This window comes from Anoplopoma fimbria, chromosome 3 (genome assembly GCF_027596085.1).
Source record: "Anoplopoma fimbria isolate UVic2021 breed Golden Eagle Sablefish chromosome 3, Afim_UVic_2022, whole genome shotgun sequence".
Taxonomy (NCBI): domain Eukaryota; kingdom Metazoa; phylum Chordata; class Actinopteri; order Perciformes; family Anoplopomatidae; genus Anoplopoma; species Anoplopoma fimbria.
Genome location: NC_072451.1, coordinates 7,490,302 through 7,515,175, shown reverse-complemented (window position 1 = coordinate 7,515,175; position 24,874 = coordinate 7,490,302). Strand labels below are relative to the sequence as shown.

Here is a 24,874-nt window from a genome sequence, read left to right as displayed (position 1 = left end):
CGCAAAAAATTCTAACTTATTTTGGGGTTTTAGGATTAATTCCTGAAGCACTCTATAAGCAATTTAAGGAAAAGTTCAACAAATTTGGGAATTTTAATTTTATTACATTAAACAGTTGTCTTTGGCGGATTTGAGGCACCCATATTTGTTTGATTATGAGAAAGAAAGAAACAAAATAGCTAAATGCATACGACAAAAGAAAATAAAAACTGTCCACCTGTTAACTAGATAGCTAGCTAGCTTACTGATTCCACATGCTTTAATGCTACACTGGTTACAGAAAAAGAGCAGAACAAAGTTGTCACTCGCAAAGTGCTTTCCCGCATGGTGAAAAGAGTGTAAGAATGAGGCATTAAGTTGTTACATTTAACTCATTTACTCTGCTCTCTATGCTTCATAACCTTACATTCCTGCATGGAACATAGTTAAGTTACCTAGCTAGCTAGCAAGCCGCGGTAATGGCCGTGTTGGGGTTGGTGATGCACATTATGCAAGAGTAGAGATGTTTCACACAACACCAAATGGTACTGTGACAAACCTTAGACAAACTGCGTCTTTTTTGTCTTAAAACATTGTAAGTGGTCAGTATATGTGTAATTTAGGGCATAGTTCAAATGGGATCATAAAGATATTTATTTCAGTACATATTGTTTTCTGAAAATAAGGTGACAACAGAAGGGGAAGGACTTTGCCTCCTGTGTGTTTTTACCTTGACAGCAAGAGATGATTCTTGAGGCCAGGGTGACAGATTTGCAGCACAGGAGGCCCTGATATTGAACACAATTCTTTTATATAAATAAACAACTGTATATATTCCTTCAAAAGTATTTTACATTTCTTCCTTTGGTGCTACTTGGATATAGTTTATTTTTTATAAATAAAAATGCCTTAAGTTGATGTAGAGGCATCTTTATAAAGAGCAGATGTTGGTTGACATTGGAAAAGTTGACGGGGATGTTGAAGTGAGCAGGACTGGACAGGAGTGAAAAAAGGTTTTAGTAACAAAAATCTTACCTCTGGAAAGTCCAACAAAAATAATTTATGTGAAAGGGGAAAAAAACAACAGATAAATCCTGCAGCCTTACAGCAAGCTATCTCTCCTGCCATAGACCAGTCACCCTTTCTCCATACAGAGAGTTGGACTGGTTTACTTTCATGTTCGAATTTTGTAGCTGGACTCCGGTGATTACGCTCCAGCACATCTGAACCTGTGACAAAATAATATCACTCAAAGGTCAACTATTTTTTAGAAGACAAAAAACACTGAGATGACGTGCCTATTTTATTGAAATGTGGTGATAGATGTGCATACTCAAAACTCCATAGAGGCAAAAAGCACTACTTTCCAAAATAAAAATAACCTTAGCTTTAATATTTAAACTAATGTGACTGCAATAAATATATTAAGTCTCTGAAAACAATACGTATCTTCTAATAGGAATCATTTTAAAACGCTCTTGTGACATCAAACAAATATCAAAACTTGATAAAGTTGTATAATAGAAACAGTAGGACAAAGAACAGCTTTTAGACTGGCTAACTGCTGTGGATCAGATGACCAAATTATCCAGATAGATCACGTTAGTACAGGTAGTACAAGGTCTAAATGAAGCCAGAATGTAATTTACTGTAGCACAGTTTTACCCCTTTTTAACTCAATGCTTGGAGGACCTTAATGATGCACACCTGTTTTCAATACTACTGATGGACCAGTGATCTGCACCAACATTAAAATGTGTTGATTCACTCACAGGGATAAAGTAAATACCCATTTGGTGAATTTTGACGCACAAATTTGCAACGTTGAACAATAGGCCTTTTTACACAGAAAATATTTCGACATGTCTGAGTAGGAAAGGCACAGTTATGAATAATAAAATGAATGTCTCAGCTTACAGGGAAATAGAACAGAGCCAACATTATGTTATAATGCTGCATTACAGACAACACGGAAAACAAAGAAGCAGTTTTCTGACATCACACAACAATGGAAGTGCACAGTGTAAATGGTAAACCATCAACTAAAAGTCAACCGTAAGTATATTTGCCTGTATTTAATTAAAATAATAAATACTTTTTATAGTAAAACCACTTCCGCATGTAAGTTGATGTCAAAATATGTCAACAGTGTAATTAGGTAGCTGGTTACGGTAAATAATATCTGAAAGTTATTTTCTCTATGCAAAAAGATATTCAGGAAAATGTAGAAAATGCCCCCAAAAATGCGGAGGCTGCATTGCTGAGAGTTCAGTTGTGTTTTTCCAAAGAAACATCCGTTTGTTCACAGTCAGCCATGTTTTTTTAATAAACGTTTGGCGTTGTGCACCTGGAATGTTTGGAGGTTGGAAGCTGGAAATTGTCTGCTGGAAAAAGTCAATAACAAACTACTTTGCCAGTCCTAAATAAAGGAAGCTTGCTTGTTAGCTGTGTTGCAACTGAACTTAAGCATTAAATTGCATATTGTCTGCTCCAGCAAAATATTTACGCTCTTGGTGTACTCCTTTGAAATAAAAAAAACAGAAACTAAAATAGGGGGATTTCTCTCTTATTTAACTTTAATTTATTTTCCTATGAATGAAACAAAACCAAAGAATTATGACTTAATGTGATTTCAGTTTGACTGTTATTGCTCCACATTTGCAGACAGCTATGAGATGAGAGTTGAATATCTTTTAAATAAACTATGTGAACGTATTGTCCCTTAAGCAACTTGGCTCTTACCAAAGCTTAGCTTTGTGTTTTCCCTCTTCATTAATTTTTCTTTGTTCTTTAATTGGTGTACAATGGTTAAAAGAAAATGCCAGAGGGGAGTGCAAGCGCATTAGCTAGGACAGCTTATCCCTCTTCAACTACTACATTTCTATCTGTAAATGGCTTAAACAAATATAGAACTTGTTAGTTAGTGAACTTAAGAGTTGTTGATAGTCATATTTTTTAACTTTGAACAGAGTCAGGCTTAATGTTTCCCGTCTCCAGGTTTTAAGCTAAGCTAGCTAATCACCTCATGGCTGAGTTAACACAGAAATATTTGTGGTAGGCTAATCTTCTCATCTGACTCTTAGATAGAAAAGCAGCATATTTCCCAAAATGTCAAACTATTCCTCTAACAGCAAAAAGAAATTAACATTTTACAGTATTATTAAGTCCATATTTGGAGAATTTTCTTTACTCTTGCTGCCAAGTTCATGTGGTCATCCATAGCAACTGTAAAGCTGGATTTAGCTACAAGAAATGTTAGGCAACCTTAATCCTGGAGATTATACTATCAAGAGAAATACTTTTATATTTTTTAACCCCTAATTTGATACTTGATACTGTGCAGCATCGTCATGAAATTAAATTGCTCCGTAGTTTTAGTTCAATGCCCGACATCCCTGGAAATGACATTTGGGAAAGGTGGGTGGGCAGATACTTGATGAGAGGTATATATAAAAAAAATAAAAGTGTTTCAAAAAGCAAGAAATGCAAGAATAAGAAAAATAGACAAAATATGGGAATCAAATTCTGTGTGACATAAAGACTGGCTAAAGATAACAGAAATGCAGAAATACCTTCCCAGTACTACTCAGTGTGAAACTACAATGGCTGCATATATGATTGCAAATCCAGTACTTTACATAATTGTATATAATGAATGAATGAATGTCCCTTTTCTTTGTGTCTCATTCACAGTAGACATCACGCACAAGTTTGAGCACTGGGTTCGTCTCAATCTTGGTGTTTTCCAGCCACACAGTACTTTTTACATTGCAGGACGTGACAAAACAAGCCTGACAACAATCTCCTCCGGGAGCACCCATCCTCAGACAGTTTGTGCCATATCATTATTAGAGGGAAGTGAAAATCTTGTTTTGCCATTTAACAAGTTTACCGGAGTGTTATGTTGGTTTCCTCTCATGCACGGCAGTTCACTTTGCCATTATGACACTTTGATCTCTATGCTTGATTCACACTTTCCCCTGCCAATCCCCTGTGACAATTTAATGTTACAACAACATGTATTACTGTTGCTATCCTTTTAATATTTAATGCCATCTTAGGCCACAAGCTTTTAACTCTACTTTTAAATGAGCAAAGTAGTCAACAAGACAAATTGATTATGTGTGATATCTAAAAAGTGTATTAAATAAACTTTAAAACCACATTCAAATATGCAGAACTGGATAAAAACTGTGTAATAAAGGTGACATTCACACAATGTGAGGTATTTGTAGTTAAATCTAAATGTGTTTACTTTGCAGATTAAGATTTAACAAACAAACGTATATTCAGTTCATGAACTATGCAATGTTCTTGAACAAATAAACCATAAAAAGTAGTTAAAATCAGCTACAATATTAAAATGCTTCACATTTGTTATTTCATCAGTAATTATAATTAAATATTTACACAGTATATAATTATAAAGCACAAATAAGTAGTTAAGGTAAGATTTTAAATGGGAGGACTCGTAGTCCACTGCAGGACTATGACCCCGCAGGCTCACACAGGTGTTTTTACTTATTCATGCTGATTGGACCTCCGCTCAGGTTGAAGGTGGGGGGAACCGCTGTATGCTGGGGATTAAACAGGGTCACCAAACTTAATGCACAGTACCAATATCAACAATAAAAGTTAAAGTTGTCGTGCTTTAACGAGGAGAGTGAGGGAGTTGTTAGTCGAGCATGGTCTGTGAATGCCCACACGGTCTTGAAAAGAGGTCTAATAAGGCAAGGTAAATGAAAACACCTGTGTGTATGGCCTTTAGGCAAAATACATGAGTTTTTCTTATACCGGTTTATACAAAGTACACTCAGTTGCCAGTTTATTAGCCACATCTGGCTAAAAATTAATGCAGTCTGATACAGTCCTGCAATACATCCTAACTTCATAAAACTTGAGCTATTAATCAGTATTCTGCACTCTCATGTGTACTAGATACTCAGTAAATTGAGCTCATAATACCTTATTATTTCTACATTTTGGTATTATCACTTTTACTTCATCACAGCATTTATATCAATGAAGTGCAAATTTCCAAAAGTGATCTCTGTGTTATGGACAACTATATTTTGTCTAATCATAACATATTTAAAATAAAAATCCATCTTATATATTCAGATACTTGCTTTAGTTCTGAACACACATTTCTAGTGTTAATGAAGTATTCAGATCCTGTAAACATGCCACTACACAAGCAAAAGTCCTGCATTGAAGTATATAATAATTAAAGAATCAAAGGTAAAAGTCAATGAAGAAGAATGGAGACTGTGAGCTTTATTACATATTGTTAAGAATATAAATGCTGATACAAGCTGTATTTCATACATACAATAGCCTTTAACTGACGTAGAGCTGATATGAACTACTCTGCACATGAGTTTTTTGTAGTTTATTTGGTCGCCTTGTACACTCTTCTTCACTATTTTTGTTTTTTGTTTGTGTGGGTTCACCTTATTATTATTATAGTGTTTTAATGTACTGGGATTGTCTTCTAAAAAATAAATAAGCAAACATACTGCTCAAACCGTGTGAACAACAAAGATATCGTAAAATAAATATACAGTACCAGTCAAAAGTTTGGACACCCCTTCTCATTCAACTACTTTGACGAATCTAAAATATAAAACATATTCTGGTTTGTTGAACATTTGTTTGTTTACCACATAATTCCATATGTGTTCCTTCATAGTTTGGATGTCTTCAATATTAATCTACAATGTAGAAAAAAATAAAAAGAAAGAAAGAAAAACCATTGAATGAGAAGGTGTGTCCAAACTTTTGACTGGTACTGTACGAATATGACAACTATTTTATAAAGGATACTATGGGACAGTTTAATAATTTCAATGCATCACATTTCAAATGGATCACAATACTTTGTTGTGTATTTGTTTACAGTACAGCACGTAAAAGTACCTCAAAATTGTACTCAAACACAGTACTTGCTTGCATAAGTATATTGTGTGGAAAAAAAGACTTTGTGATAAGTGTTTGAGATCCAGCAGCGCCACCTAGTGGACTGAGTCGAAACATCATCTCACCTGTATCAGAAACATTAAATAGGACCAGAAAACAATTAGTACAGATCACTAGGAAGAAAGTTAGTCAACTGTAGCTTAGTCTGCTGCAAATAGAAACGTTTCTATTTTGATTTCAGACTTTTTTAACTGATAATTAACTTAATAAACCAGAAACAGAGGACTTTGTTGTCTGAACTTCTCTTCTTCTCGTGTCGACGTAAACCTCTGAATCAGGAAGTCCGGGGGTTTCCTCGAGACATAAAAGTTGAATGGACGGTGACACGGACGCAATAATGACGAGCCACACTTGTTGACGCTTATTCATTTATCCATGTAGTTGTTTTTTTTTTATCATTATTACTTTCTTATTAACTTAATCTTAGTCGTCGTTTTTTTTTTTTTGCCCCCCCGCAACTCTTTGATTTTCACTTTCTGATTATTGGGAGGGATGGACGCTCCTCACCTCACTGAAGATGAAATGGCAGAGATTAAGAAAGACGTGAGTACAGCTGCTCCACCTCATCTTGCTTCCTAATCAATCATCAGTGTGATAAGGGGAATAAACTGTAGAATAAAGACAGATGTACCGCTCCGTTGACTCTTTATTTAAGGCCTGTTAAAAAGGAGGAAATCCCCCCCCCACCCCCACCACCACACCTTCTCGGTGCTCACATCTAAACCTGATCATCCGTACCATTTGACCACAAAACAATATTCAACACACAGGCTGGCTATTGAGTGCATTTATTTTGTAAATACATTCGGGGTTTGCTCAGTGTGCCTGATCAAAAAGTCAATACCGGAAGCAAAAGTAGTATAATAGACTGTATAGTGATTATAAACCACCTATTATCCCTCTGCATATTTTCTGTACTGTGAACTTTTGTGTATCCCTCTATCAATATTTTTGCACATCCTGCACGAAACTGTCATAGTGTATATTGTTATAGTATTTTTGTAGTTTTATCATATAATATTTCTATTCTATATTGTTGATCATACATTTTGCAGTACTGTGCCTCTATTTTAATGTTTTCTTAATGCACCAATGACCAAGGCAAATTATTTTATGAGTAAAAACCTACTTATAAACCTTATTCTGATTCTGCTGCAGACTACAGTGAGTACTAGTTTGTTTCTGTACTTTTGCTCTGGTTTATGCTCTTAGATGCTTGTTTAAGAAAGGAGATGCACTTATGACTTCTGGTGACTAGTAGTTCTCTTGAACACCTATGTTGAATACACTTATTGTAAGTCGCTTTGGATAAAAGCGTCTGCTAAATGACTGTAATGTAATGTAATGTAATGTAATGTACTACCCACTGTTGTCTTAGTTTGAGTGAAAAAAACCCAATGGAACGAGCTTCCCCCTCCTGTTCAGGACCTCTATGACTCACTTTGTCCCCCTTGTGTCTCTCCTACATGGCCGCCGTTGATTGCCAGGTGCTGACCAGAATGCGGCACTACCTCTGCGACAAGATCAGAGCCGAGCGCCACGTCGACTACCTGCGCTCTCGCCGGATCCTGACGAGGGACGACGCGGAGGAAATCAGCTGCAGGGCCACGCAGACCAAGAGGACGGCCACGCTGTTGGACACACTGGCGGAGAACCCCCGGGGCCTGGATGCCCTGATCGACTCCATCAGGGAGCTGCGCTCGCAAAACTTCATCATCACCAAAATCACGGATGAGGTGCAGAAGGCCAAAAACGAGAAGATAGAGGCTCTCAAAGGTTTGTAGACCAGTTCACCATGAACAGTATTTCAAAATCTATTGCTCTTGATGCTGTAATAAAACTTTTCCACTTTTCCCTTCTTCATCTGTCGCTCCACAGCCGTGGCGTCCAGTTCCTCGCCCGACAGCACCTTCAAGACTCCGATCACAACCTGCGACACCCTCTCCATGTTTTCAAACAACTCCACCCTGCTCTTCCACCCAGACGGAGAACGAAGCCCCTCCACTTCAGACGTAGCAGGCTCACTCAATCTGCCATCGTTGCAGAAAGGTGGAGACATGTCCCCCGTGGGCGGCGTTAGCATCGGCGTAGTCTCCTCCGTAAGCTCCTCCAGCCTCCCAAAGCCCGGAGACCCGGGGGCTCCTGCGCTGCCGGAGGAGGGGATGGTGGAGTCCCCCTCCAACATAGATGCATCATCCCCGGGTTGCACCAGCAGCGGAGGGGACCCAAACTTCCAGCCCCTCCGGTCGCGCTCCCTCACTCCAACATCACATAGGAACATCTTCTAATTTGAACAACTCGACAAGACACTTTTCATGCAGTTTACGGGACAAACCAGCAGAAATCCTCTTCCACTCAACTCCCACAAACACTCTCTCATTGTCGTCTCGCTCTCTTTTTGGTGACCGTGCCTTTGATTAGGCAGAAATAGTTGTACATGGGATATATACCCACTTTATTGTTATATTGTTAGAGGTTTTTTTCATTACCTTAGTCTGATACAAGGCCAAATAGTAACATAGTTTAAGGAATATACACTTTTTTTTTTACCAAACCTTCTTTTAATTAAACAAAATGTTGTTGTTTTTAAATATAAGCAATATACAATAACTTTGCCAAAATAAATTGTCAAAATTATGGTTTAAATCTGAAACTATGAATTTGAGCAAGCATTTGATGCCAGCTTTCATTCCTTAACAGTTTTTCAATACTCATGCTTCAAACACACTTTGGTACCCAGACAAAGAAGTTTTGACATTTGAATCTCCAAAGAATATTTGATTCACTCACTTTCGATCTTTTCTTCTTGTCTTCTTTCATCAAAGGTGTGATTTCCTGACAAACTGTTGAACACTGCAGGTACAGTTTAGGTGCTTTAGTTTTAGTAGTATAGTTTTATACACTGGAATGACTTGTACATATGTGTCCCCTCTGATTAAACACTTGATCAGAGCAGCATTAAGTCAACAACAAGTTACTTTACATTTTCTTCACTACAAAAGTCTTTTGTGAAATAACAAACCATGTCCCACTTATTACTTCATTACCTGGAGATGTACAATGATCGATTACAAACTAAAGGTTTTCTGTATGAATTCAACTCATGTTTCCTCTCTTCATTGGTGGTTTAGAAAAGAAATGTAGCTTATTTGCTGATTCACCTGAGATAATGAGGACATATTAAGCCTTAACATTTGGCATATCTGCTTTTTAGTAATCCAGTCTGTGGAATATTATCTGAGTCTTTTGATAGCCCTTGAAATATAACATAAATTCATTGCAGAAGCCCACAAACAGTTTCTGTGTGTGCAGAGATTCTGTAACTATTTTGGAAAAACTGGAAAAGCTTAACATGACGCAGAGGAGTGACATGACACGGTATTGTGGTGAATGCTGGTGTGCTGACAGCACAGTCTGATAGACAGAGAAGTCCAGAGTGTTAAACCGGTCGCTCTGTGTCTGACTGGTGCAAAGGTAATAATTCATTTATTGTTATTATTTCTATATATCTTGCCTTTTTCTTTAAATTTGCTGCTTTTATTCTCTAGATATAAATCCCTACAAGGGGAATATAGTTTTTTTTTTTTAAAAAGAGTGTTTAATAATTACACTTTAATAATATTTGCATTGTAACTGGCTTTAACTTTCATTCCTTCCTGTTTACTGTTGTGATTTTTAATTTGATAGTGTGATATTTTAAGTGTTAGAAAATATATGAAGACTACATTTACTGTCTGCTAGATGCTCGCTGTTGCAGGCATGTCTGCATTAATAACCTATGGTTGAGCTAAAAGTGGCTAAATGATGCTTTAAAATATATATTTTTTGCATGTATTTAGAGCTTAGCTGTTGCTTATTTTAGCATAATTTGTTTGCACTTTAGACTAAAATTGTTGAGAGAGTTACAGCAGCGAGCACATGCAGGAGAACCAGTTTGATACACATCAGAATGACTGGAATGGGTGAAGCCGTAGACCTTATCTTCAACACGTGTCTGATATACATTCAATCAAAACAAAATATGTGGAAACTTACTGTCAAAACTCTCAAAAAGAATAGTTCTATTCTGTAGTTGAGTGTAATGGAGGAGCCTGAGTCGCTGTTGGCCTCGAGGTCAGAGGAGACGAGGGTCAACGGACGCTGCAGATGGAGCGCTCCCACTCTGGATACCAAGGTGGTGGAGGACTTCAGGCGGAGGCTCAAGTACTTCTTCATGAACCCCTGTGAGAAATACAAGGCCCGAGGTCGCAAACCATGGAAACTGATGTTACAAATATTAAAGATTGCAATCATCACGATCCAGGTACTACACAGATATTTTTATTTTTTACATATATTCCTTGTTATCAGGCATCGATGTGCACAGACAGTAGATTTCACATGTGTTTTTTTTTCCCCCCGTCTGTGCTTCAGTTAGTCTCTTTCGGCCTGAGCAACGAAATGATGGTCACCTTCAAAGATGAAAACCTGATGACATTCAGACACCTGTTTCTAAAAGGATACAAGGACCACCGTATGGGAGGCTATGCACTGTACACCAAAGCAGATGTGTGTGATCACATCGACTACGTTATCAACAGGGTACTGACATTTTAAGTGTTTACATCACACCAGGATTTCATGTTATGAAAATATGTGTTTAACTCCTCTGTGCATATTTCTTTTTTTTTTTCAGTACATTAATCTCCAAAACCTGACAGTTGGTAATCTTGCATACGAGAGCGTTGACGGCAATTACACGCCTCTGTCTGTCTGTCAAGAGTTTTACAGAAACAGCAGCATCGATCCTGAAAATGAGACCTTTGACATTGATCCACATATTGCTAAAGGTACAATGCAAAAGCACACAATTGCTATATAAATACATAAACATTAAATTAAATTGAAACAGAGTGGTAGCTGTGTATTTATGTCTATTAGTTTCCATGAGTTGTGTCCATATTGTTTGATGTATTAATGGAAGCTGATTCATGGCTTGAGTGGAAAATCATCGCAATGTGGATTTACTTGTGACTTCATGAAAAGAGGAAGTAGCATATTTAGAGAGATGTAATTCCTCTGTTGAGCTAACGATAAACTGAACTGCTTTTTTTAAACTAATTGCCTCTATTTCCTCCTCACAGATTGCGTTTCCATTTATCCTGCGCAGCGGTTTGACGACAACAGTTCGAACTTCTCTTTAGATTTCAGAAGGTGACCAAACTGAAAATGCTGGTTTCTCGCCGGGTGTATGAGAGCGCTGCCTTCTAATAAATACTTTTGTGTGTCCAGGCTGCTATCTGTGAACATCTACCTCACTCTGAAAACAATCAACCTGCAGACTGTGCGGCACCACGAGCTACCAGACTGTTATGACTTCAACATAATGGTTGGTGACACGCACCCTCATCTGTGCTTCACAGGCTGATTCATAAATGCTCCTTCACTTGCCGTTCATTGATTACATTTTTGTTCTTTCATACAGATAAAGTTTGATAACCGTGCGCACAGTGGAAAGATAAAGGTCGATGTTGAGAATGATGTCAGAATTTATGAATGCAGAGACTGGAACGTGGAAGGAGCTTGTAAGTTTTAGCTAAACCCAATTTCAACCTAACCATTGATATATATTATGACCCAGTTGAACACAAAATCTTATAATGGTTATTGAGTCAAAGGCCAGCAGGGGGTGCACTGATATTTCTCTGCAGACCTCAGCACCTGTATGATCTAACTCAGCAAGATCTCTGACCTCTTACAACAAAACAAATACAATACCCATGCGACCACACTAGTTAGTGTGCTAGAAAAAGATTTACTATGTTCCAAACAAAGTATGTCAAATGCAGTATGCCAAAAATACCAGGGTGCCCTACTTTTCTGACCCCATTCCTTTGCGCAAGAAATATATATGAGCAAGAGGGTCAAAGTTCAAGATGCAATGTAATGATGAAGTAGTATAGTATCTCCCAAATGAATGCATACTGCATGCAACACTACGCACTTTGTAGGGGCACATGTAGTGTGTACTAAAAGTAAAAATAAAAAGTTTGCAATCTGGAATGCAGCTTTTGTGTCTCAGATCTGTAGAAGCAGTGTCAACAAAAACTGCAACCTGAATTCTGTGTCTCTGGTTTCTAGCGGGTAAGAACGATTACCTCCTCCTGCTGTTTGACTCCGTGGTCATCCTCGCCTGCTTCATCTCTCTCATCCTCTGCACGCGATCGGTCATCAATGGCATCCAGCTCCAGTTTGTAAGTTGTGAGGAACAAGTGAATTATCACCATCACCACCACTGATGATTGTAGAGAACTTAGGTTGATTTATTTACTAATTCAATCTTAAAATGATATTCCCTCAAAATGGATCGCATCAGAAATTTAAGTTACTATGTGCTTGTTATTATCATGTTTGAATATGTAAATGTGTATCTCATTATATGATTTTCATCACAATAAGATTCCAATCTAAGACAAATGTTGGGTATCTCTATTGGCTTAAATCTGTCCACATTTAAGCCAATAATACATAAATAAATGAAAAGCAAATAAAGGATTCAGAATTTGAATCTTGTCGCTCAGACATTCAGACATTTATGTTGGGGAAAAAAATTACAGGAAATGTAAGCGAAAAATATTCCTTTTTTGTCTGATCAAATGATTTTTGAAAAGGGTTGCATCTGTTAGCATCTGTTTTTACAATATCAGTATTTTTCTCTCATGCAGGAGTTCAACATCTTCTTCCATGCGTACTACAATAAAATAGTGTCCTGGTCAGACCGCATGGAGTTTGTGAACGGCTGGTACATCCTCATCATTGTGAGCGACACACTGACCATCGCTGGGTCAGCACTCAAAATTGGAATACAAACAAAGGTTTGTTTTTCATTGAGCCGCATTAGCTTAATTACATTTTTAATGTAATTGTTAAATAGTTTGGGCCCTCAACTTGTACTCATTTGATTCCTAGTTTATCTATTTGTGCTCTATTTCCTCTTGCAGTACCTGACAAACTACGACGTCTGCAGTATCTTGCTGGGAACAGCCACAATGCTCGTCTGGGTCGGCGTGATGCGTTACCTTGGTTTCTTCAAGAAATACAACGTAAGAACTTCCATGTTTTGTTTTTTAGTGCATCATGCATCAGCCAACCTGTTTAAAGTAGTAAATGCATATCGAAAGGAAATGACAACCTTAATTCCTTTTCTAGATATTAATCTTAACCCTAAGGGCGGCGTTCCCAAACGTGATCCGATTCTGCTGTTGTGCGGCCATGATCTACCTCGGCTACTGCTTCTGTGGCTGGATCGTCCTTGGGCCTTACCACGAAAAAGTATGCAGATAATAATAAACATGATCAATCTTTCTCAAGTGTCAGTTCGTCCTAATAAATCCCTCCACACATCTGGGAGCTCTGTCCTGGTGACATTGACATATTATGATCTTATTTTTTTCTTCCAGTTTCGAACGCTCGACAAGGTGACAGAGTGCCTCTTCTCGCTCATCAACGGGGACGACATATACGGCACCTTCCTGAAGATGAGACACGAGGGCTACATGGTGTGGCTTTTCAGCAGAATCTACCTCTACTCCTTCATCTCCCTCTTCATCTACATGGTGCTCAGCCTCTTCATCGCCCTCATAACTGATACTTATGAGACCATCAAGGTCAGTCTGAGTCACCTAGATTCACCGTACAGAGGATCATTCTGTTGTTTTGCTGCAGACAGCTGTTTTTCAGGTTATAGTTTTTATCTATTCTTTCAATCGGAGGGCCCTAACACTCAACACTGGTTCTTTTCTAGCATCATCAGCAAGACAAAGTGCTGGTGTCCCAGCTTCAGGCCTTCATAGCAGAGTGCAGGGACAAGCCTGACTCTGGAAGATACCAGACTGGTGAAGAACCGGCCTGCTGCTGCTTTGGATGAATTGAGAAAATGGTGGCTTTTACCTTTGCCAAGTGTGAACAAGGAGTAACATCATACGAATAAATAACGCTGCAAAGAGTCCCGACTGTCTGCATGGAGAATATGATTACACTGAATTGTGATGAGAATGCCAGAAAATGCTTTTAATTTCTTTAACTTGTTTTCTTACTTGAATTGATGAACACTATTGACTCAAAATGACCAGTTAGTTTTATGGTCACCAGCTCAATAACCTGACATTTCAGTTTTAATATGCACTTACAACTGATCCCTCCTCAGTTCAGTGATGCATTCAAATGTGTTTTTTAAACTCAACCTTTGAGAGGAATTTCCTCCTGACAGCGCACAGTAACTAAGCTATGTGAGTCTTTATACAAGTACTTGAACAGACAACTTAATAAAAAAAAAAGTGATTTTTATAATCAAACTTGAATGTACTATTAAATGAAATAAAAAACACTTAATTAAGTTAATTGTTGTTGCTTTTCATCCTTTGTAGTATGTTGCTGCACCGTGCATTTTGCTCTGCATATTTCCTGTATTTAACTATATTGATATATGAACTGCTTATATGGATTTGGTTTGTGTATTTCTGGATTGCTTCTGTGTATTTTTTTGCAGCTCACACCGAATTAATATATATTTTTTCAATTAAATTTGACAATAACTCATTATATTCTTTTTTTGACTTTAATATACTATTCTTGTCTTTTGCTCAACATTATATTTTTTTTACTGAAAACTATGAAAAAATAGATTAATAGAGAATCTCTCAGTATGTGTGGCACATTTATTTGACCACAGCCTAACTGCAGTAAAACAGTTAAAAGAATGAAAGAAAGAAATAATTATTTTTACATATTTATATATATAGTATTTTTTTTACTGTCTTATAAGTCAAGGCAGTAGTACTGACATATTTTTGGCTCCATAGGTGGAGCCATTGGAGCTCTTGTTGGCACCTGACAGCTTTCTCTCATTTGCATAATCGTCCTCTTGCACATGTTCATATCCAATGCACGGCTCACATACTGGTTGCTCAACAACACTGCCTCCAATAACAAGGGCGTTTGGTTTGAAGGCAGCGGAAGACTAGACTTTAAAAAAAACCACACACACACACACACACACACCCAGCCTGAGGAGAAAGCTGCACACCTACTGTCGCGACATCAAGAAAAAGGTGATATTTTGTTCGCTTTTTTTTTTTTTTTTTTTGCAGCCGACGGATCCCTGCAAGGGCTGGTGTTTCTGATTAAGCAGCATTTCGACATCACAGAACCTGGCAACCCTCGGAGAGAGTTCACCCTTTCCACGCCTCACCCGTGAGTATGTTTCACTTAGCATGCAAGCTATTATCCAGGTTAGAAAACATAGTAGTTAAATGTATGAAATCCTCTTTTAAGTCAAACAAAACGACATGGTAAACACACTTCAGTCAGCCTCACTTCAGATAAGAGTTGTGCATGTTTTTTTCTGGTTGGTTAGATAACAACACAGGAGTGAGTTTTGCATGTTGGACACTTCTTTTGACTGGTAGTTAATGTCCTCACCATGGTGCTCTGACTGCTGAACTACTTAAACGTGACTCTCTTTTTGTTCATTAACACAATGTGCCTGACAGCCCCTGAACACAACTTTGTAAAGTTGTGGGAGTGGTAACCTAACATAGATATCTGGTTTATCTTGTTTCACCAGAGCATGTAGGGATCAGAATATTATCCTGAAAGCACACAAGTAGAAAAAAAACCCACACACACATGCACTCTCAGATTCCTCATTTTTCATTTTTCATAATCTGTTGTTTTTATGCTGAGATCATTTTACAACCCTGCAATTTATGCCAGTGACCAAAAGGGAAGGCCCTCTTAAACCCCAAATCCAAGCCCCACTGGCACACATCAGGACAGTTAATCCTGTGTGGGTGAAGCAGCAAACCCAGATTATCTACTGCCGGTCTATCTGATGCTTGATGCCGCTTTGCAGGGCTCAGTTCCAGAGAGAGCATCTGATCCACCGCCTGACTGCTAATCCACCTCCCGGTTGGTAACTCATGACCTCGTATCCCCGAGTCCTGATGTGGCGGTGATATGGGAGAGTGGTGGACAACTGTGCCAATAGGGACGTCTCTGGGTATGTTTATCAGCTGCTGGGATGTATTTGGTAGAGAATGTCAAGAATAGAAAGGCTCATCAGCTATGCTTTTTTTTTTTGGGAATCCGCTAGAGGTGACCCATTTTTTCGTTCTCATTTTAGAGCAGCAACCTAATTCAAGCCTCTCAGTATGAGGGCATACAGTCGATGCTATGCGAGTTGCAGTAATTTCCCTGTCTTCTCTGTTTTTAGGAAACTATGATATCTCCAGCATATCGCATATGACGATGTCCCCCTCGAGACAGAACAACCTTGTGTCAATGTACTCGTCCTTGCCACTGACCAAAAGCTCCTACAATGTGATAAGTGCCTTTTGCACAGAGGATAATATTCCTCAGTGCATCACATACATCAATCAGGTACAGGAACGCCTTGTTGAATGCTCATTATTGCAATATGTCATTTCAATTTCTGTAGAGATCCTTCACTCCAACGGTGACGTAATTCCTCTGTCTTTCTCAGGAGCTTGACTCACTGGGCCTCTCCTCGACATGTATTGAGGCCAGCTCATCGGGGGGAGCCAGCCTGAGCACAGTGCCAGCTCTGAACGCCATGTATGAGCTAATGCAGATTCACCGGCGCGATATGTGCGCTTTAGAGGATCTCGAGAAAGAACAACTGAAGAAATCCAGCAGCTTGGACCACATGCAGATGAACAATTCCAGACTAAAGGCATGTATGACCGGGGGGGGGGGGTGTCTCTCAGGGTTATGTCTGTCTCAGTCATGTTCCAGCACAAGACAATGTCTTGTTTTATTCCCCTTTTGGATCTAGCTCTGTGTACCCACAGACTATAATCTAAGTATGTATGGTGCAGTATAGGTTATTGACCACTAGGGGTCAGAAAAGAAACGTACCATTGTGTAAAAGTGAAATTCCCTCCCTTCTTTTTCATCCAAAAATAGATGAATATGACTACTATACTACAGAAACAAAACGAGGACAAACCTTAGAAAGTACTGTGCTGAGACGTCTCACTACTTTATCATTTTGAATAGCACAATGATGGCCGTGTTCCCTTATCTCATCTATTGTCTTGCTATGCTAAACATACCTCTTTAATCTAAACCTAGCAGAGAAGATTTCAAGGTTATTTGTATCACAATATTATGTGTAGAGGTGGGAGTGGTTCAGGGGCGGCCTTTTTTTTTTTTAAGATGAAAGCAGCAAATATGTGGCCCACGTGAGGATAGTGTTGGTATATTTACAGTCTTATTAAATCCTCATGTAGCGCATGCCAATGTCTTGCAGCTTCAACCCTGAACTAATCTGTTGTGTAAATCATAGCCACTTCATTGTTCCTATAATAAGAATGATGTGTATTTCCCTCCAGGATCAGTTGGAACTGTCCATAAGGGAGAAATCAGGTCTACATGAAACAGAGAGGCAGCTACAACTCAAAATTAAGACTTTGCAGAGCTGCTTGAAAACCGAAAAGGATGAGGTATAATCTCACTGTATCTTACAATGAGCACAACACTCCTGTTTTCTGTTTTCCAAAAATGTTCAAGTGCATACAGTATGCATGAGCCTGCCTGACTCATCACTCAATCATTCTGGACAGGTTCAAAAGCTGCAGAGTATCATCTCCAGCCGGGCCTCTCAGTACAGTCATGATGCTAAGAGGAAAGAGAGAGAAGCTACAAAGCTCAAGGAACGCCTCAGTCAGCTACTGGTTGACCGAAAGGATAAGAAACTAGGTAAATGTGCTAGTCTAAAGCAACAATGTATTCTGGGAATTTCAGAACAAGTTCATTAAAGTTTGTGCTCTATTTTCTCCCAACTAGCTATTGATGTTCTGAATTGTTTGGGACGGTCTGATGGAAAAAGGAGCCACTGGAAGACTGCGAAGGCGACAGTCGGGTATCATGAAAGCCTTCACGTCACTTGTTATCCATATTTGCAGAATGTGTATTCGTCAATCAGATAACTGCATTTGTAAATTGCTCTCTGCAGCCACGAGGGAGAAATGTACAAGTCCTTGCTCAATGACTACGAGGCGAGTCAGAGGTCCTTGATGGTGGAGAACGCTGAGCTCAAGAAAGTTCTCCAACAGATGAAGAAGGAGATGATCCATATCCTGAGTCCACGTAACCCCTCTCCCAGAGGAGGCACTGCTGATGACAGCCAGGATCAGGTATTTATTTAATTTTTTTCTGATTGTAGTTATGCTCATAAAGACATTTTAATTACCTGTGAGTTTACGTGTCTGATTTCTTGAGACAAAATGCTTACATGTTGAAAAGTAACCCAGTTATTTTTTGCTGTTTTCCTCAGGTTGATTCAGACGGGGAGGAAAAGGCGGGCAACTCTAGCAGGGAAACTCTGGACCAATCCTGTGAGCAGGCCAGGGAGCAGCTCACCAACAGCATCCGCCAGCAGTGGAGGAAACTGAGGAACCACATGGAGAAGTTAGACTGCCAAGGTACAAACCGAAATACTGCAAAAGTAACTTGTGGGGTGGTTAAATGTTGGTCAAACAACTGAATGTGAGAATGTTAAAAAGTTGTATTCTAGAAAAATGTGTAGGTTACACACATTCAGTGTGCCTCAGAGGAAATCAGGATCCTCATCTGTTGGTGTATTTGTTTGCAAAGCCTTGCAGGTGCAGAATCAGCTTGAGTCCAATAAAGAGGTGATACCCAGGGAGACTCACGAGGACGAGATGGAGAGGATGAGGCGTGAAGTGCAGCAGTGCAAAGAGTTCATTCATGCACAGCAACAGCTCCTCCAGGTCAGTTTCTACTTGTGTGTTGCGTGTTGCGTGTTGTGTGTGTGTGTGTGTAAGAGCCGAGATGGCCAGTATGTCTGTCAAGGATAAACATTTGCTTAGCAGAGTTTGATACCACTATATGATAGGCATGAAATGGCAGATAAGTGAGACTTTGTCTGTTGTATATCATTATTTAACAATTCTAAAGAATAATTTGGTCAAAATGTATTTAAACACTAGTTTTCTCCCCATCCAGCAACAACTCCACACTTCGTTTGATGACGAGACAGCCGCTCTTCTTAATGACTGCTACACACTGGAGGAGAAGGAACGTCTCAAAGAGGAATGGAGGCTGTTTGAGGAGCAGAAGAGAAACTTTGAGAAGGAGAGAAAGAACTTCACAGAGGCTGCTATTCGCCTGGGACGGGAGGTACTTTCAGTCCTCTGACTACGATATTCTTCAACGTGTTTTGTGGGTGTTGGAATTTCACTGCATTCCTTTTTAAAATCTGTTTTTACTCCACAGAAAAAGGCCTTTGAGGAGGACCGTGCTTCTTGGCTCAAGAATCAGTTTTTGAACATGACTCCCTTTACAGACCGACGGAGATGTTCCTCGTCTGACGGTCAGAGTGCCTTATCAATCAGTAAGTCGGTGTAATATGAGAAAATGAAAATTACAGTTAATAGAGGGGAAGATGGTGATGCGTGACAAATGATGACAACATGATAGATGATAGTAGAGAATCCAAAATGAGTCCGACAACTACAATGAACAGGATCAGCAGATTATGCTACAAATGATATGATTTGGGTGTAACTAATGGTGCTTTTCCTTAAAGAGAAGAGATGCATTTCATCAATTGCTAATGAATAAAGAATAGTAGTTATTACATTTAAAAACCAGTGACTTTACAAAAAAAGTGTTATCTTTGACCCATTTATCCACTGCATTTCAGGAAGTGAGCCAGAGATGAGGATATCTTCCACCAAAGCTCAGCCGGTAAAATCGTCAACCTACGCTACGTTCTCCACTCCTAAACCTTCACAAAGTGCTACTGTGCCATCCACCACTGAACTTTACCGGACACTCCGCCTCATACCCGACAGCAGGTAATATTCACTCACTTAATAATATTGTCCGATTAACTTACATTTGTGTTTGCAGTGCTGCTATCAGACCCTGTTGACGGTATTATTTTTGCCATGTCATACTTATTCATCCTTTTTTTTGTATTTTCATTTCAGTTCCTCAAGACATTCTAATCGAGGACGCTGGCAAGAGTCCAGCAGCATTGAAGATGTTCGGGTCAAATCGAAAAACCGAGTCCAATGTGGAGACTTGAGTATCTTCTCTTTGGGTGAAGATGAAAACAGCCTCACTTGAAGAACCTCCAGTGCCTTTCCTTTTTTGTGATTTTAATTTCGCAGTGGACTTTAGGATCAATTCATGGCCGACGAACACTACGCATTGCAGATGCTTTGTTAGGGACATGCACATTCACCAAAGCTGATCAAACAAGAAAGCACTTTAATGTTTTTCACCATTGTTCATTTATTTCCTTTTACAAACAAATCAACACTGATTAATCAGATTTTAAGCTATATTCAAAAGAGGGGAATCAACCAAGTAGTGATCTGATCATATCGGAGTAAGAAATCTTTGTACATGTTGATGATTTTCAATGTTTTAGTTTAGAATTAACTTTAATATTGACATTATTATGATTTTAATGGGAGCATATATTGATATAAGATTGATAATGATCTTCCAGGCTGGTGTAAAGGTACAATAAAGATATTTTTAATGAAATATGTGTAATCCTCTTTTGATTTGGCGCCCACTAGTGTGTTTCAAGTCACATGTTTTCAACAACCGGAACCCGGAAGTGATCATCTTTTTGCTTTTGTCTCAGCATCCAAGCTCAGAGTCCCACCCACACACACACACACACCGCCCAGCCTTTATTTCTCACACACACACACACACACACACAAAAGAACACAACACACATCTCCAAAAATGTCGGGCTCATCTAATCTCATGGCCATGAAGAAAGTGGTCCAGCAGCTCCGCTTCGAGGCGAGCATCAACAGAGTGAAGGTAAAGTATCCGAACATTGACGGAGCGGGGGAGGGCTCAACCGCTACGTCGATCCGCTAACTACGCTAGCATGCTAGTAGCTACCCGATGCTAGCAGCTAGCGCGTAGTCAACAGGCGTAGCATTAGCGTTAGCATCAGCATTAGCATTAGCATTAGCATTAGCATTAGCATTAGCATTAGCATTAGCATTAGCATCAGCATTAGCATTAGCAGGGCGTTGCTTTGACTGGAGGGAAGTGTGTGTGTATTAATCACCTATATCTGACAGTAGAGACCTTTTAGCTTGTGACATTCAGCCTCTGTGTGTTTTATTTAATATGACTAAAAGGAAAATTAACATTTACCACTGGCTACCTGATGAATAAACTCCTTTTTGTTATTCAGAAGTCAAAGGCCATTTCCCCTTAAACATCTTCACCAGTCACAAAGTCCAACAACGCATTGACTTGATGCAATGTGATTTAAAACAGAAATAATGTGTGTGTTTAAGACTATATGCTTCCTTGTGGGTTGGTTTTGAATGTTTGAACAAGACAAGAATTCAACAGTTCTTTCTGTAAGATAAGATAATCATTTTATTAGTCAGCTACAGCAGCATAGATGATAGTGCAAACAAGAGACATAGTCAAAAAACAAGATCAAAAACTAGTATTATAAAGAAGCAAATGAGCAATAAAAAAGCAGTAAAGAATCCACAGTAACTGAAATATTATATATACAGACAGACACTAGTATAACGATTGTATTGCACAGTGTATTAGTATTGCGGAGGTTTTTAGTGTCAATTTGGGAATTAACAAGGAAATATATATTATTTATCTTCCCCACATGGTTCAAGTTCCTTGTAAATGTAGTCGGACAATTGTTTTAGGTATTCCAAGTCATAAGTGCATCTCCTTTCTTAAACAAGCATCTAAGAGCATAAACCAGAGCAAAAGTGCAGTGCAGAAACAAACTAATACGAATACAGTAAGTGCTAAGTGGAAGGCTCAGGATAGTACTTCTTCCCCCCCCCCCCCCCCATAGTTCAAGTTCCTTGTAAATGTAGTCGGACAATTGTTTTAGGTATTCCAGCAAATCAAGTACTGCGTTTACCAAAAAAAAATGAGGGGACAAGCAAGCAAAGGATTCATGGATAAAGGTCAAAATTGAAGCATCAGGAGGCCTAGATATCCAAACTTTTCATTTCACGTATGCGTCAAGCTTAAGAACATTACATTACATTATATTACATTACAGTCATTTAGCAGACGCTTTTATCCAAAGCGACTTACAATAAGTGTATTCAACATAGTTATGCAAGAGAACTACTCGTCACCCGAAGTCATAAGTGCATCTCCTTTCTTAAACAAGCATATAAGAGCATAAACCAGAGCAAAAGTACAGTGCAGAAGCAAACTAATACAAATACTATAAGTGCAACAGACTAATACGAATACAATAAGTGCTAAGTGGAAGGCTCAGGGTAGTACTTCTTGAAGAGGTGAGTTTTCACGTAATACACTTTCCAAAATGCAGTTCATAACAGTCTTTCCTGATAATTCCAGAATTTGAAAGAAAAGCTCCTTCCCGAGCCACACAAGACATTATATAACCTGGACTCATTGATTCTACACCTGAGTCCAGACAGGTGTAAAATCAATGAGGTGTATATTTAAGGGCCTTTTTAAAAGACCCCATAACCCCATGTTTTGGTTTACATTTTTCGTTTCCCTTTCTTTTCACCAGGTCTCCCAGGCAGCTGCAGACCTTCAACAGTTTTGCATGCAGAATGCCATGCAGGACCCTCTGCTCACTGGTGTGTCCTCCAGCACCAACCCTTTCAGGCCACAGAAGGTCTGCTCCTTCTTGTGAAACCACTGCATTCATCGGTAAGTCTGTGACACATTCAGGCACGCACTTATACATACTGTACATACAGCACAAGCAGTTGATATGTTTTCTTAAAAAAGGCCTGAACAGTTAAGGATGTACTGGTTAGAATTTCCTTAAATGCATTTTGAGTGTTCCCCTCAGTGCCTTTATACAATATTGTGTTTTCGGTGGGGGAAAACCTTTCACAACAATGAAAACCTTTTATTCCGAATGGTGGATGTTACATGTTGGTGTTTTCCTCCACTATACTACAGTGACTGTGGTCTGTTGAAAATAGCAGTATTAAGCTATCAAAGTGTATGAAAAAACATCTAAACATGAATAGAAACTCCTCAGCCCTCTCCTGCATTACTTCTTTGACATCTGCGTGTATGCTCAATAATAAATATGGACAATATGGATGTTTGTTAGGTAGTACTTCATAATGTTGCCATTACTTACATGATATACGTCTGCTAAATGACTGTAATGTAATGTATTATACAATATATGCAGGACGGAATACAGATAAATAGTCAAATGAAATAAAGCATTTAAGAGATTAAGAGGATTAATTAAATGTATCTGTAGTAATCAAGCTTTAAACTTAATAATCATTAACAACACAAAGCATCTCTATATGTACAAATATAGTTAACTTGAAAACATTCTTTTAAAAAAAAGGTTAATCCGTTAGAATTTCTGTACGAAATGAAACCTACTTCAATTAATTCAAATCAAATTCTCAGACTAATTTACTTTCCATTTGTGTCCTGCAGGCCTTCATTTTGATGCTACAGGGAAAAGTTGACCTCAACACTGCTCCTCATGCCAAGCCATTATACTGCCACGGGATCTCTCGAGTGTAGAACACATTGGAATCATGTCAGGAAGATGACCATCTATTTTCAGCCACAGTAGAAGAAAGGAGACAGTTTTATTTTCCATGGCACAGTGTGATTTTCGAGTAAATAATTGTGCCTTTTCTATTGTTCTATTTTAGTCATCACTGTTCTGGACTTTTTTGTATTTAATGAATAAAAAAACATTCTTTACTACTCCAATGTTTTATTGATTATTTTCTATTTTTTGCAAATTATTTGACAGCAATGCATGACAGACATAATTGTCCACATTATACTGTATTCTAATGTATTCCTGTGATAATAAGAGAGGCATTTGAAATCTGAATTTCTAAAATGTAATCCACATCATTTTTACACAGGAGACATTTCAACATGTGACAGTATTACATTTCGCTGCTTTGGTTTCAGGGTCCTGAAGCAGCAGTCGTTTTTAAATGTCATAGTAGGAAAAACACAGGTGTGTTCAATAACATTAATGATTGCTGCTTTCCACTAAGGAGAGGCCCTTGTATTGCGCACGCTGACTCACTTGAATAGCTTATTGGGACACTTATTGAAACTGAGCCATCGTTATCGTTATCAATTTCACCTGTGCTTTTCCTTCTATGACAGGTCAAAATATCTGCTGTGAAAAAGGCCTGTAAGAAGCAAGTCTTCAGTCCTAAATTCTACTTTAAAGTACATATTAGTGTTGTCTGCTAAAGAAAAGTATAGTGTAAATTTAGTATGAATGTACATTATGTATGAGATAAAAAGTGAAATTGATACTTAATAATATATATATTAAGAATATATATATTCTTAATTCATGCCATTCAAGCCCCCAAAAAATGGAAACACATATTGAAAATAAAAATAAAGAAAAACCATTGATTGAGAAGGTGTGTCCAAACTTTTGACTGGTACTATATATATATATATATATATATTTATATATATATATATATATATATATATATATAAATATATTATATATATATATATATATATTAATAAAAACTGGCATTACTGGCAGTACAGATGAAGCACACAATCATCAATTAATGATGAAAACACTAGTTTATTTTAATGAAAACACTAGTTTATTGTAATGAAAACACTAGTTTATTTTAATGAAAACACTAGTTTATTTTAATGAAAACACTAGTTTATTTTAATGAAAACACTAGTTTATTGTAATGAAAACACTAGTTTATTGTAATGAAAACACTAGTTTATTTTAATGAAAACACTAGTTTATTGTAATGAAAAAACACTAGTTTATTGTAATGAAAACACTAGTTTATTTTAATGAAAACACTAGTTTATTTTAATGAAAACA

General features: G+C 38.2%; 4 protein-coding genes across 4 annotated transcripts; all 4 read left to right on the top strand.

The window, feature by feature from the left end:
• The first annotated feature begins 6,127 nt into the window (after nucleotides 1–6,127).
• Nucleotides 6,128–9,052, top strand: bcl10 (BCL10 immune signaling adaptor). The gene is made up of 3 exons (XM_054626115.1): nucleotides 6,128–6,501; nucleotides 7,446–7,734; nucleotides 7,837–9,052. The coding sequence occupies exons 1-3, from the start codon at nucleotides 6,451–6,453 to the stop codon at nucleotides 8,244–8,246; spliced, it is 750 nt and encodes a 249-aa protein (XP_054482090.1). The 5' UTR covers nucleotides 6,128–6,450; the 3' UTR covers nucleotides 8,247–9,052.
• A 972-nt stretch (nucleotides 9,053–10,024) lies between these two features.
• Nucleotides 10,025–13,864, top strand: mcoln3a (mucolipin TRP cation channel 3a). Its single transcript, XM_054595998.1, has 12 exons — nucleotides 10,025–10,261; nucleotides 10,372–10,539; nucleotides 10,634–10,787; nucleotides 11,082–11,151; nucleotides 11,230–11,326; nucleotides 11,423–11,522; nucleotides 12,079–12,191; nucleotides 12,663–12,812; nucleotides 12,939–13,040; nucleotides 13,147–13,269; nucleotides 13,398–13,604; nucleotides 13,742–13,864. The coding sequence occupies exons 1-12, from the start codon at nucleotides 10,040–10,042 to the stop codon at nucleotides 13,862–13,864; spliced, it is 1,629 nt and encodes a 542-aa protein (XP_054451973.1). The 5' UTR covers nucleotides 10,025–10,039.
• A 1,081-nt stretch (nucleotides 13,865–14,945) lies between these two features.
• ssx2ipa (synovial sarcoma, X breakpoint 2 interacting protein a) lies at nucleotides 14,946–20,513 on the top strand. Its single transcript, XM_054596201.1, has 14 exons — nucleotides 14,946–15,189; nucleotides 15,851–15,997; nucleotides 16,211–16,377; nucleotides 16,481–16,690; nucleotides 17,352–17,462; nucleotides 17,583–17,718; nucleotides 17,806–17,881; nucleotides 17,975–18,155; nucleotides 18,296–18,443; nucleotides 18,616–18,752; nucleotides 18,988–19,161; nucleotides 19,258–19,375; nucleotides 19,688–19,841; nucleotides 19,977–20,513. The coding sequence occupies exons 2-14, from the start codon at nucleotides 15,955–15,957 to the stop codon at nucleotides 20,113–20,115; spliced, it is 1,794 nt and encodes a 597-aa protein (XP_054452176.1). The 5' UTR covers nucleotides 14,946–15,189; nucleotides 15,851–15,954; the 3' UTR covers nucleotides 20,116–20,513.
• A 136-nt stretch (nucleotides 20,514–20,649) lies between these two features.
• gng5 (guanine nucleotide binding protein (G protein), gamma 5) lies at nucleotides 20,650–23,745 on the top strand. Its single transcript, XM_054626657.1, has 3 exons — nucleotides 20,650–20,832; nucleotides 22,562–22,704; nucleotides 23,467–23,745. Exons 1-2 carry the CDS (start codon nucleotides 20,752–20,754, stop codon nucleotides 22,685–22,687), a joined length of 207 nt encoding a protein of 68 aa, XP_054482632.1. The 5' UTR covers nucleotides 20,650–20,751; the 3' UTR covers nucleotides 22,688–22,704; nucleotides 23,467–23,745.
• The last annotated feature ends 1,129 nt before the right edge of the window (nucleotides 23,746–24,874 follow it).

Bases quoted from the DNA above. Each gene is read 5' to 3' on its own strand.
- bcl10 (XM_054626115.1), top strand. From the start codon at position 6,451: ATGGACGCTCCTCACCTCACTGAAGATGAAATGGCAGAGATTAAGAAA. The intron at 6,502-7,445 runs GTGAGTACAGCT...GTTGATTGCCAG, and splicing joins TGGCAGAGATTAAGAAAGAC to GTGCTGACCAGAATGCGGCA. The intron at 7,735-7,836 runs GTTTGTAGACCA...GTCGCTCCACAG, and splicing joins GAAGATAGAGGCTCTCAAAG to CCGTGGCGTCCAGTTCCTCG.
- mcoln3a (XM_054595998.1), top strand. From the start codon at position 10,040: ATGGAGGAGCCTGAGTCGCTGTTGGCCTCGAGGTCAGAGGAGACGAGG. The intron at 11,327-11,422 runs GTTGGTGACACG...TCTTTCATACAG, and splicing joins GTTATGACTTCAACATAATG to ATAAAGTTTGATAACCGTGC. The intron at 11,523-12,078 runs GTAAGTTTTAGC...TCTGGTTTCTAG, and splicing joins CTGGAACGTGGAAGGAGCTT to CGGGTAAGAACGATTACCTC.
- ssx2ipa (XM_054596201.1), top strand. From the start codon at position 15,955: ATGGGAGAGTGGTGGACAACTGTGCCAATAGGGACGTCTCTGG. The intron at 16,378-16,480 runs GTACAGGAACGC...TGTCTTTCTCAG, and splicing joins GCATCACATACATCAATCAG to GAGCTTGACTCACTGGGCCT. The intron at 19,376-19,687 runs GTAAGTCGGTGT...ACTGCATTTCAG, and splicing joins TCAGAGTGCCTTATCAATCA to GAAGTGAGCCAGAGATGAGG.
- gng5 (XM_054626657.1), top strand. From the start codon at position 20,752: ATGTCGGGCTCATCTAATCTCATGGCCATGAAGAAAGTGGTCCAGCAG. The intron at 20,833-22,561 runs GTAAAGTATCCG...TCTTTTCACCAG, and splicing joins CGAGCATCAACAGAGTGAAG to GTCTCCCAGGCAGCTGCAGA.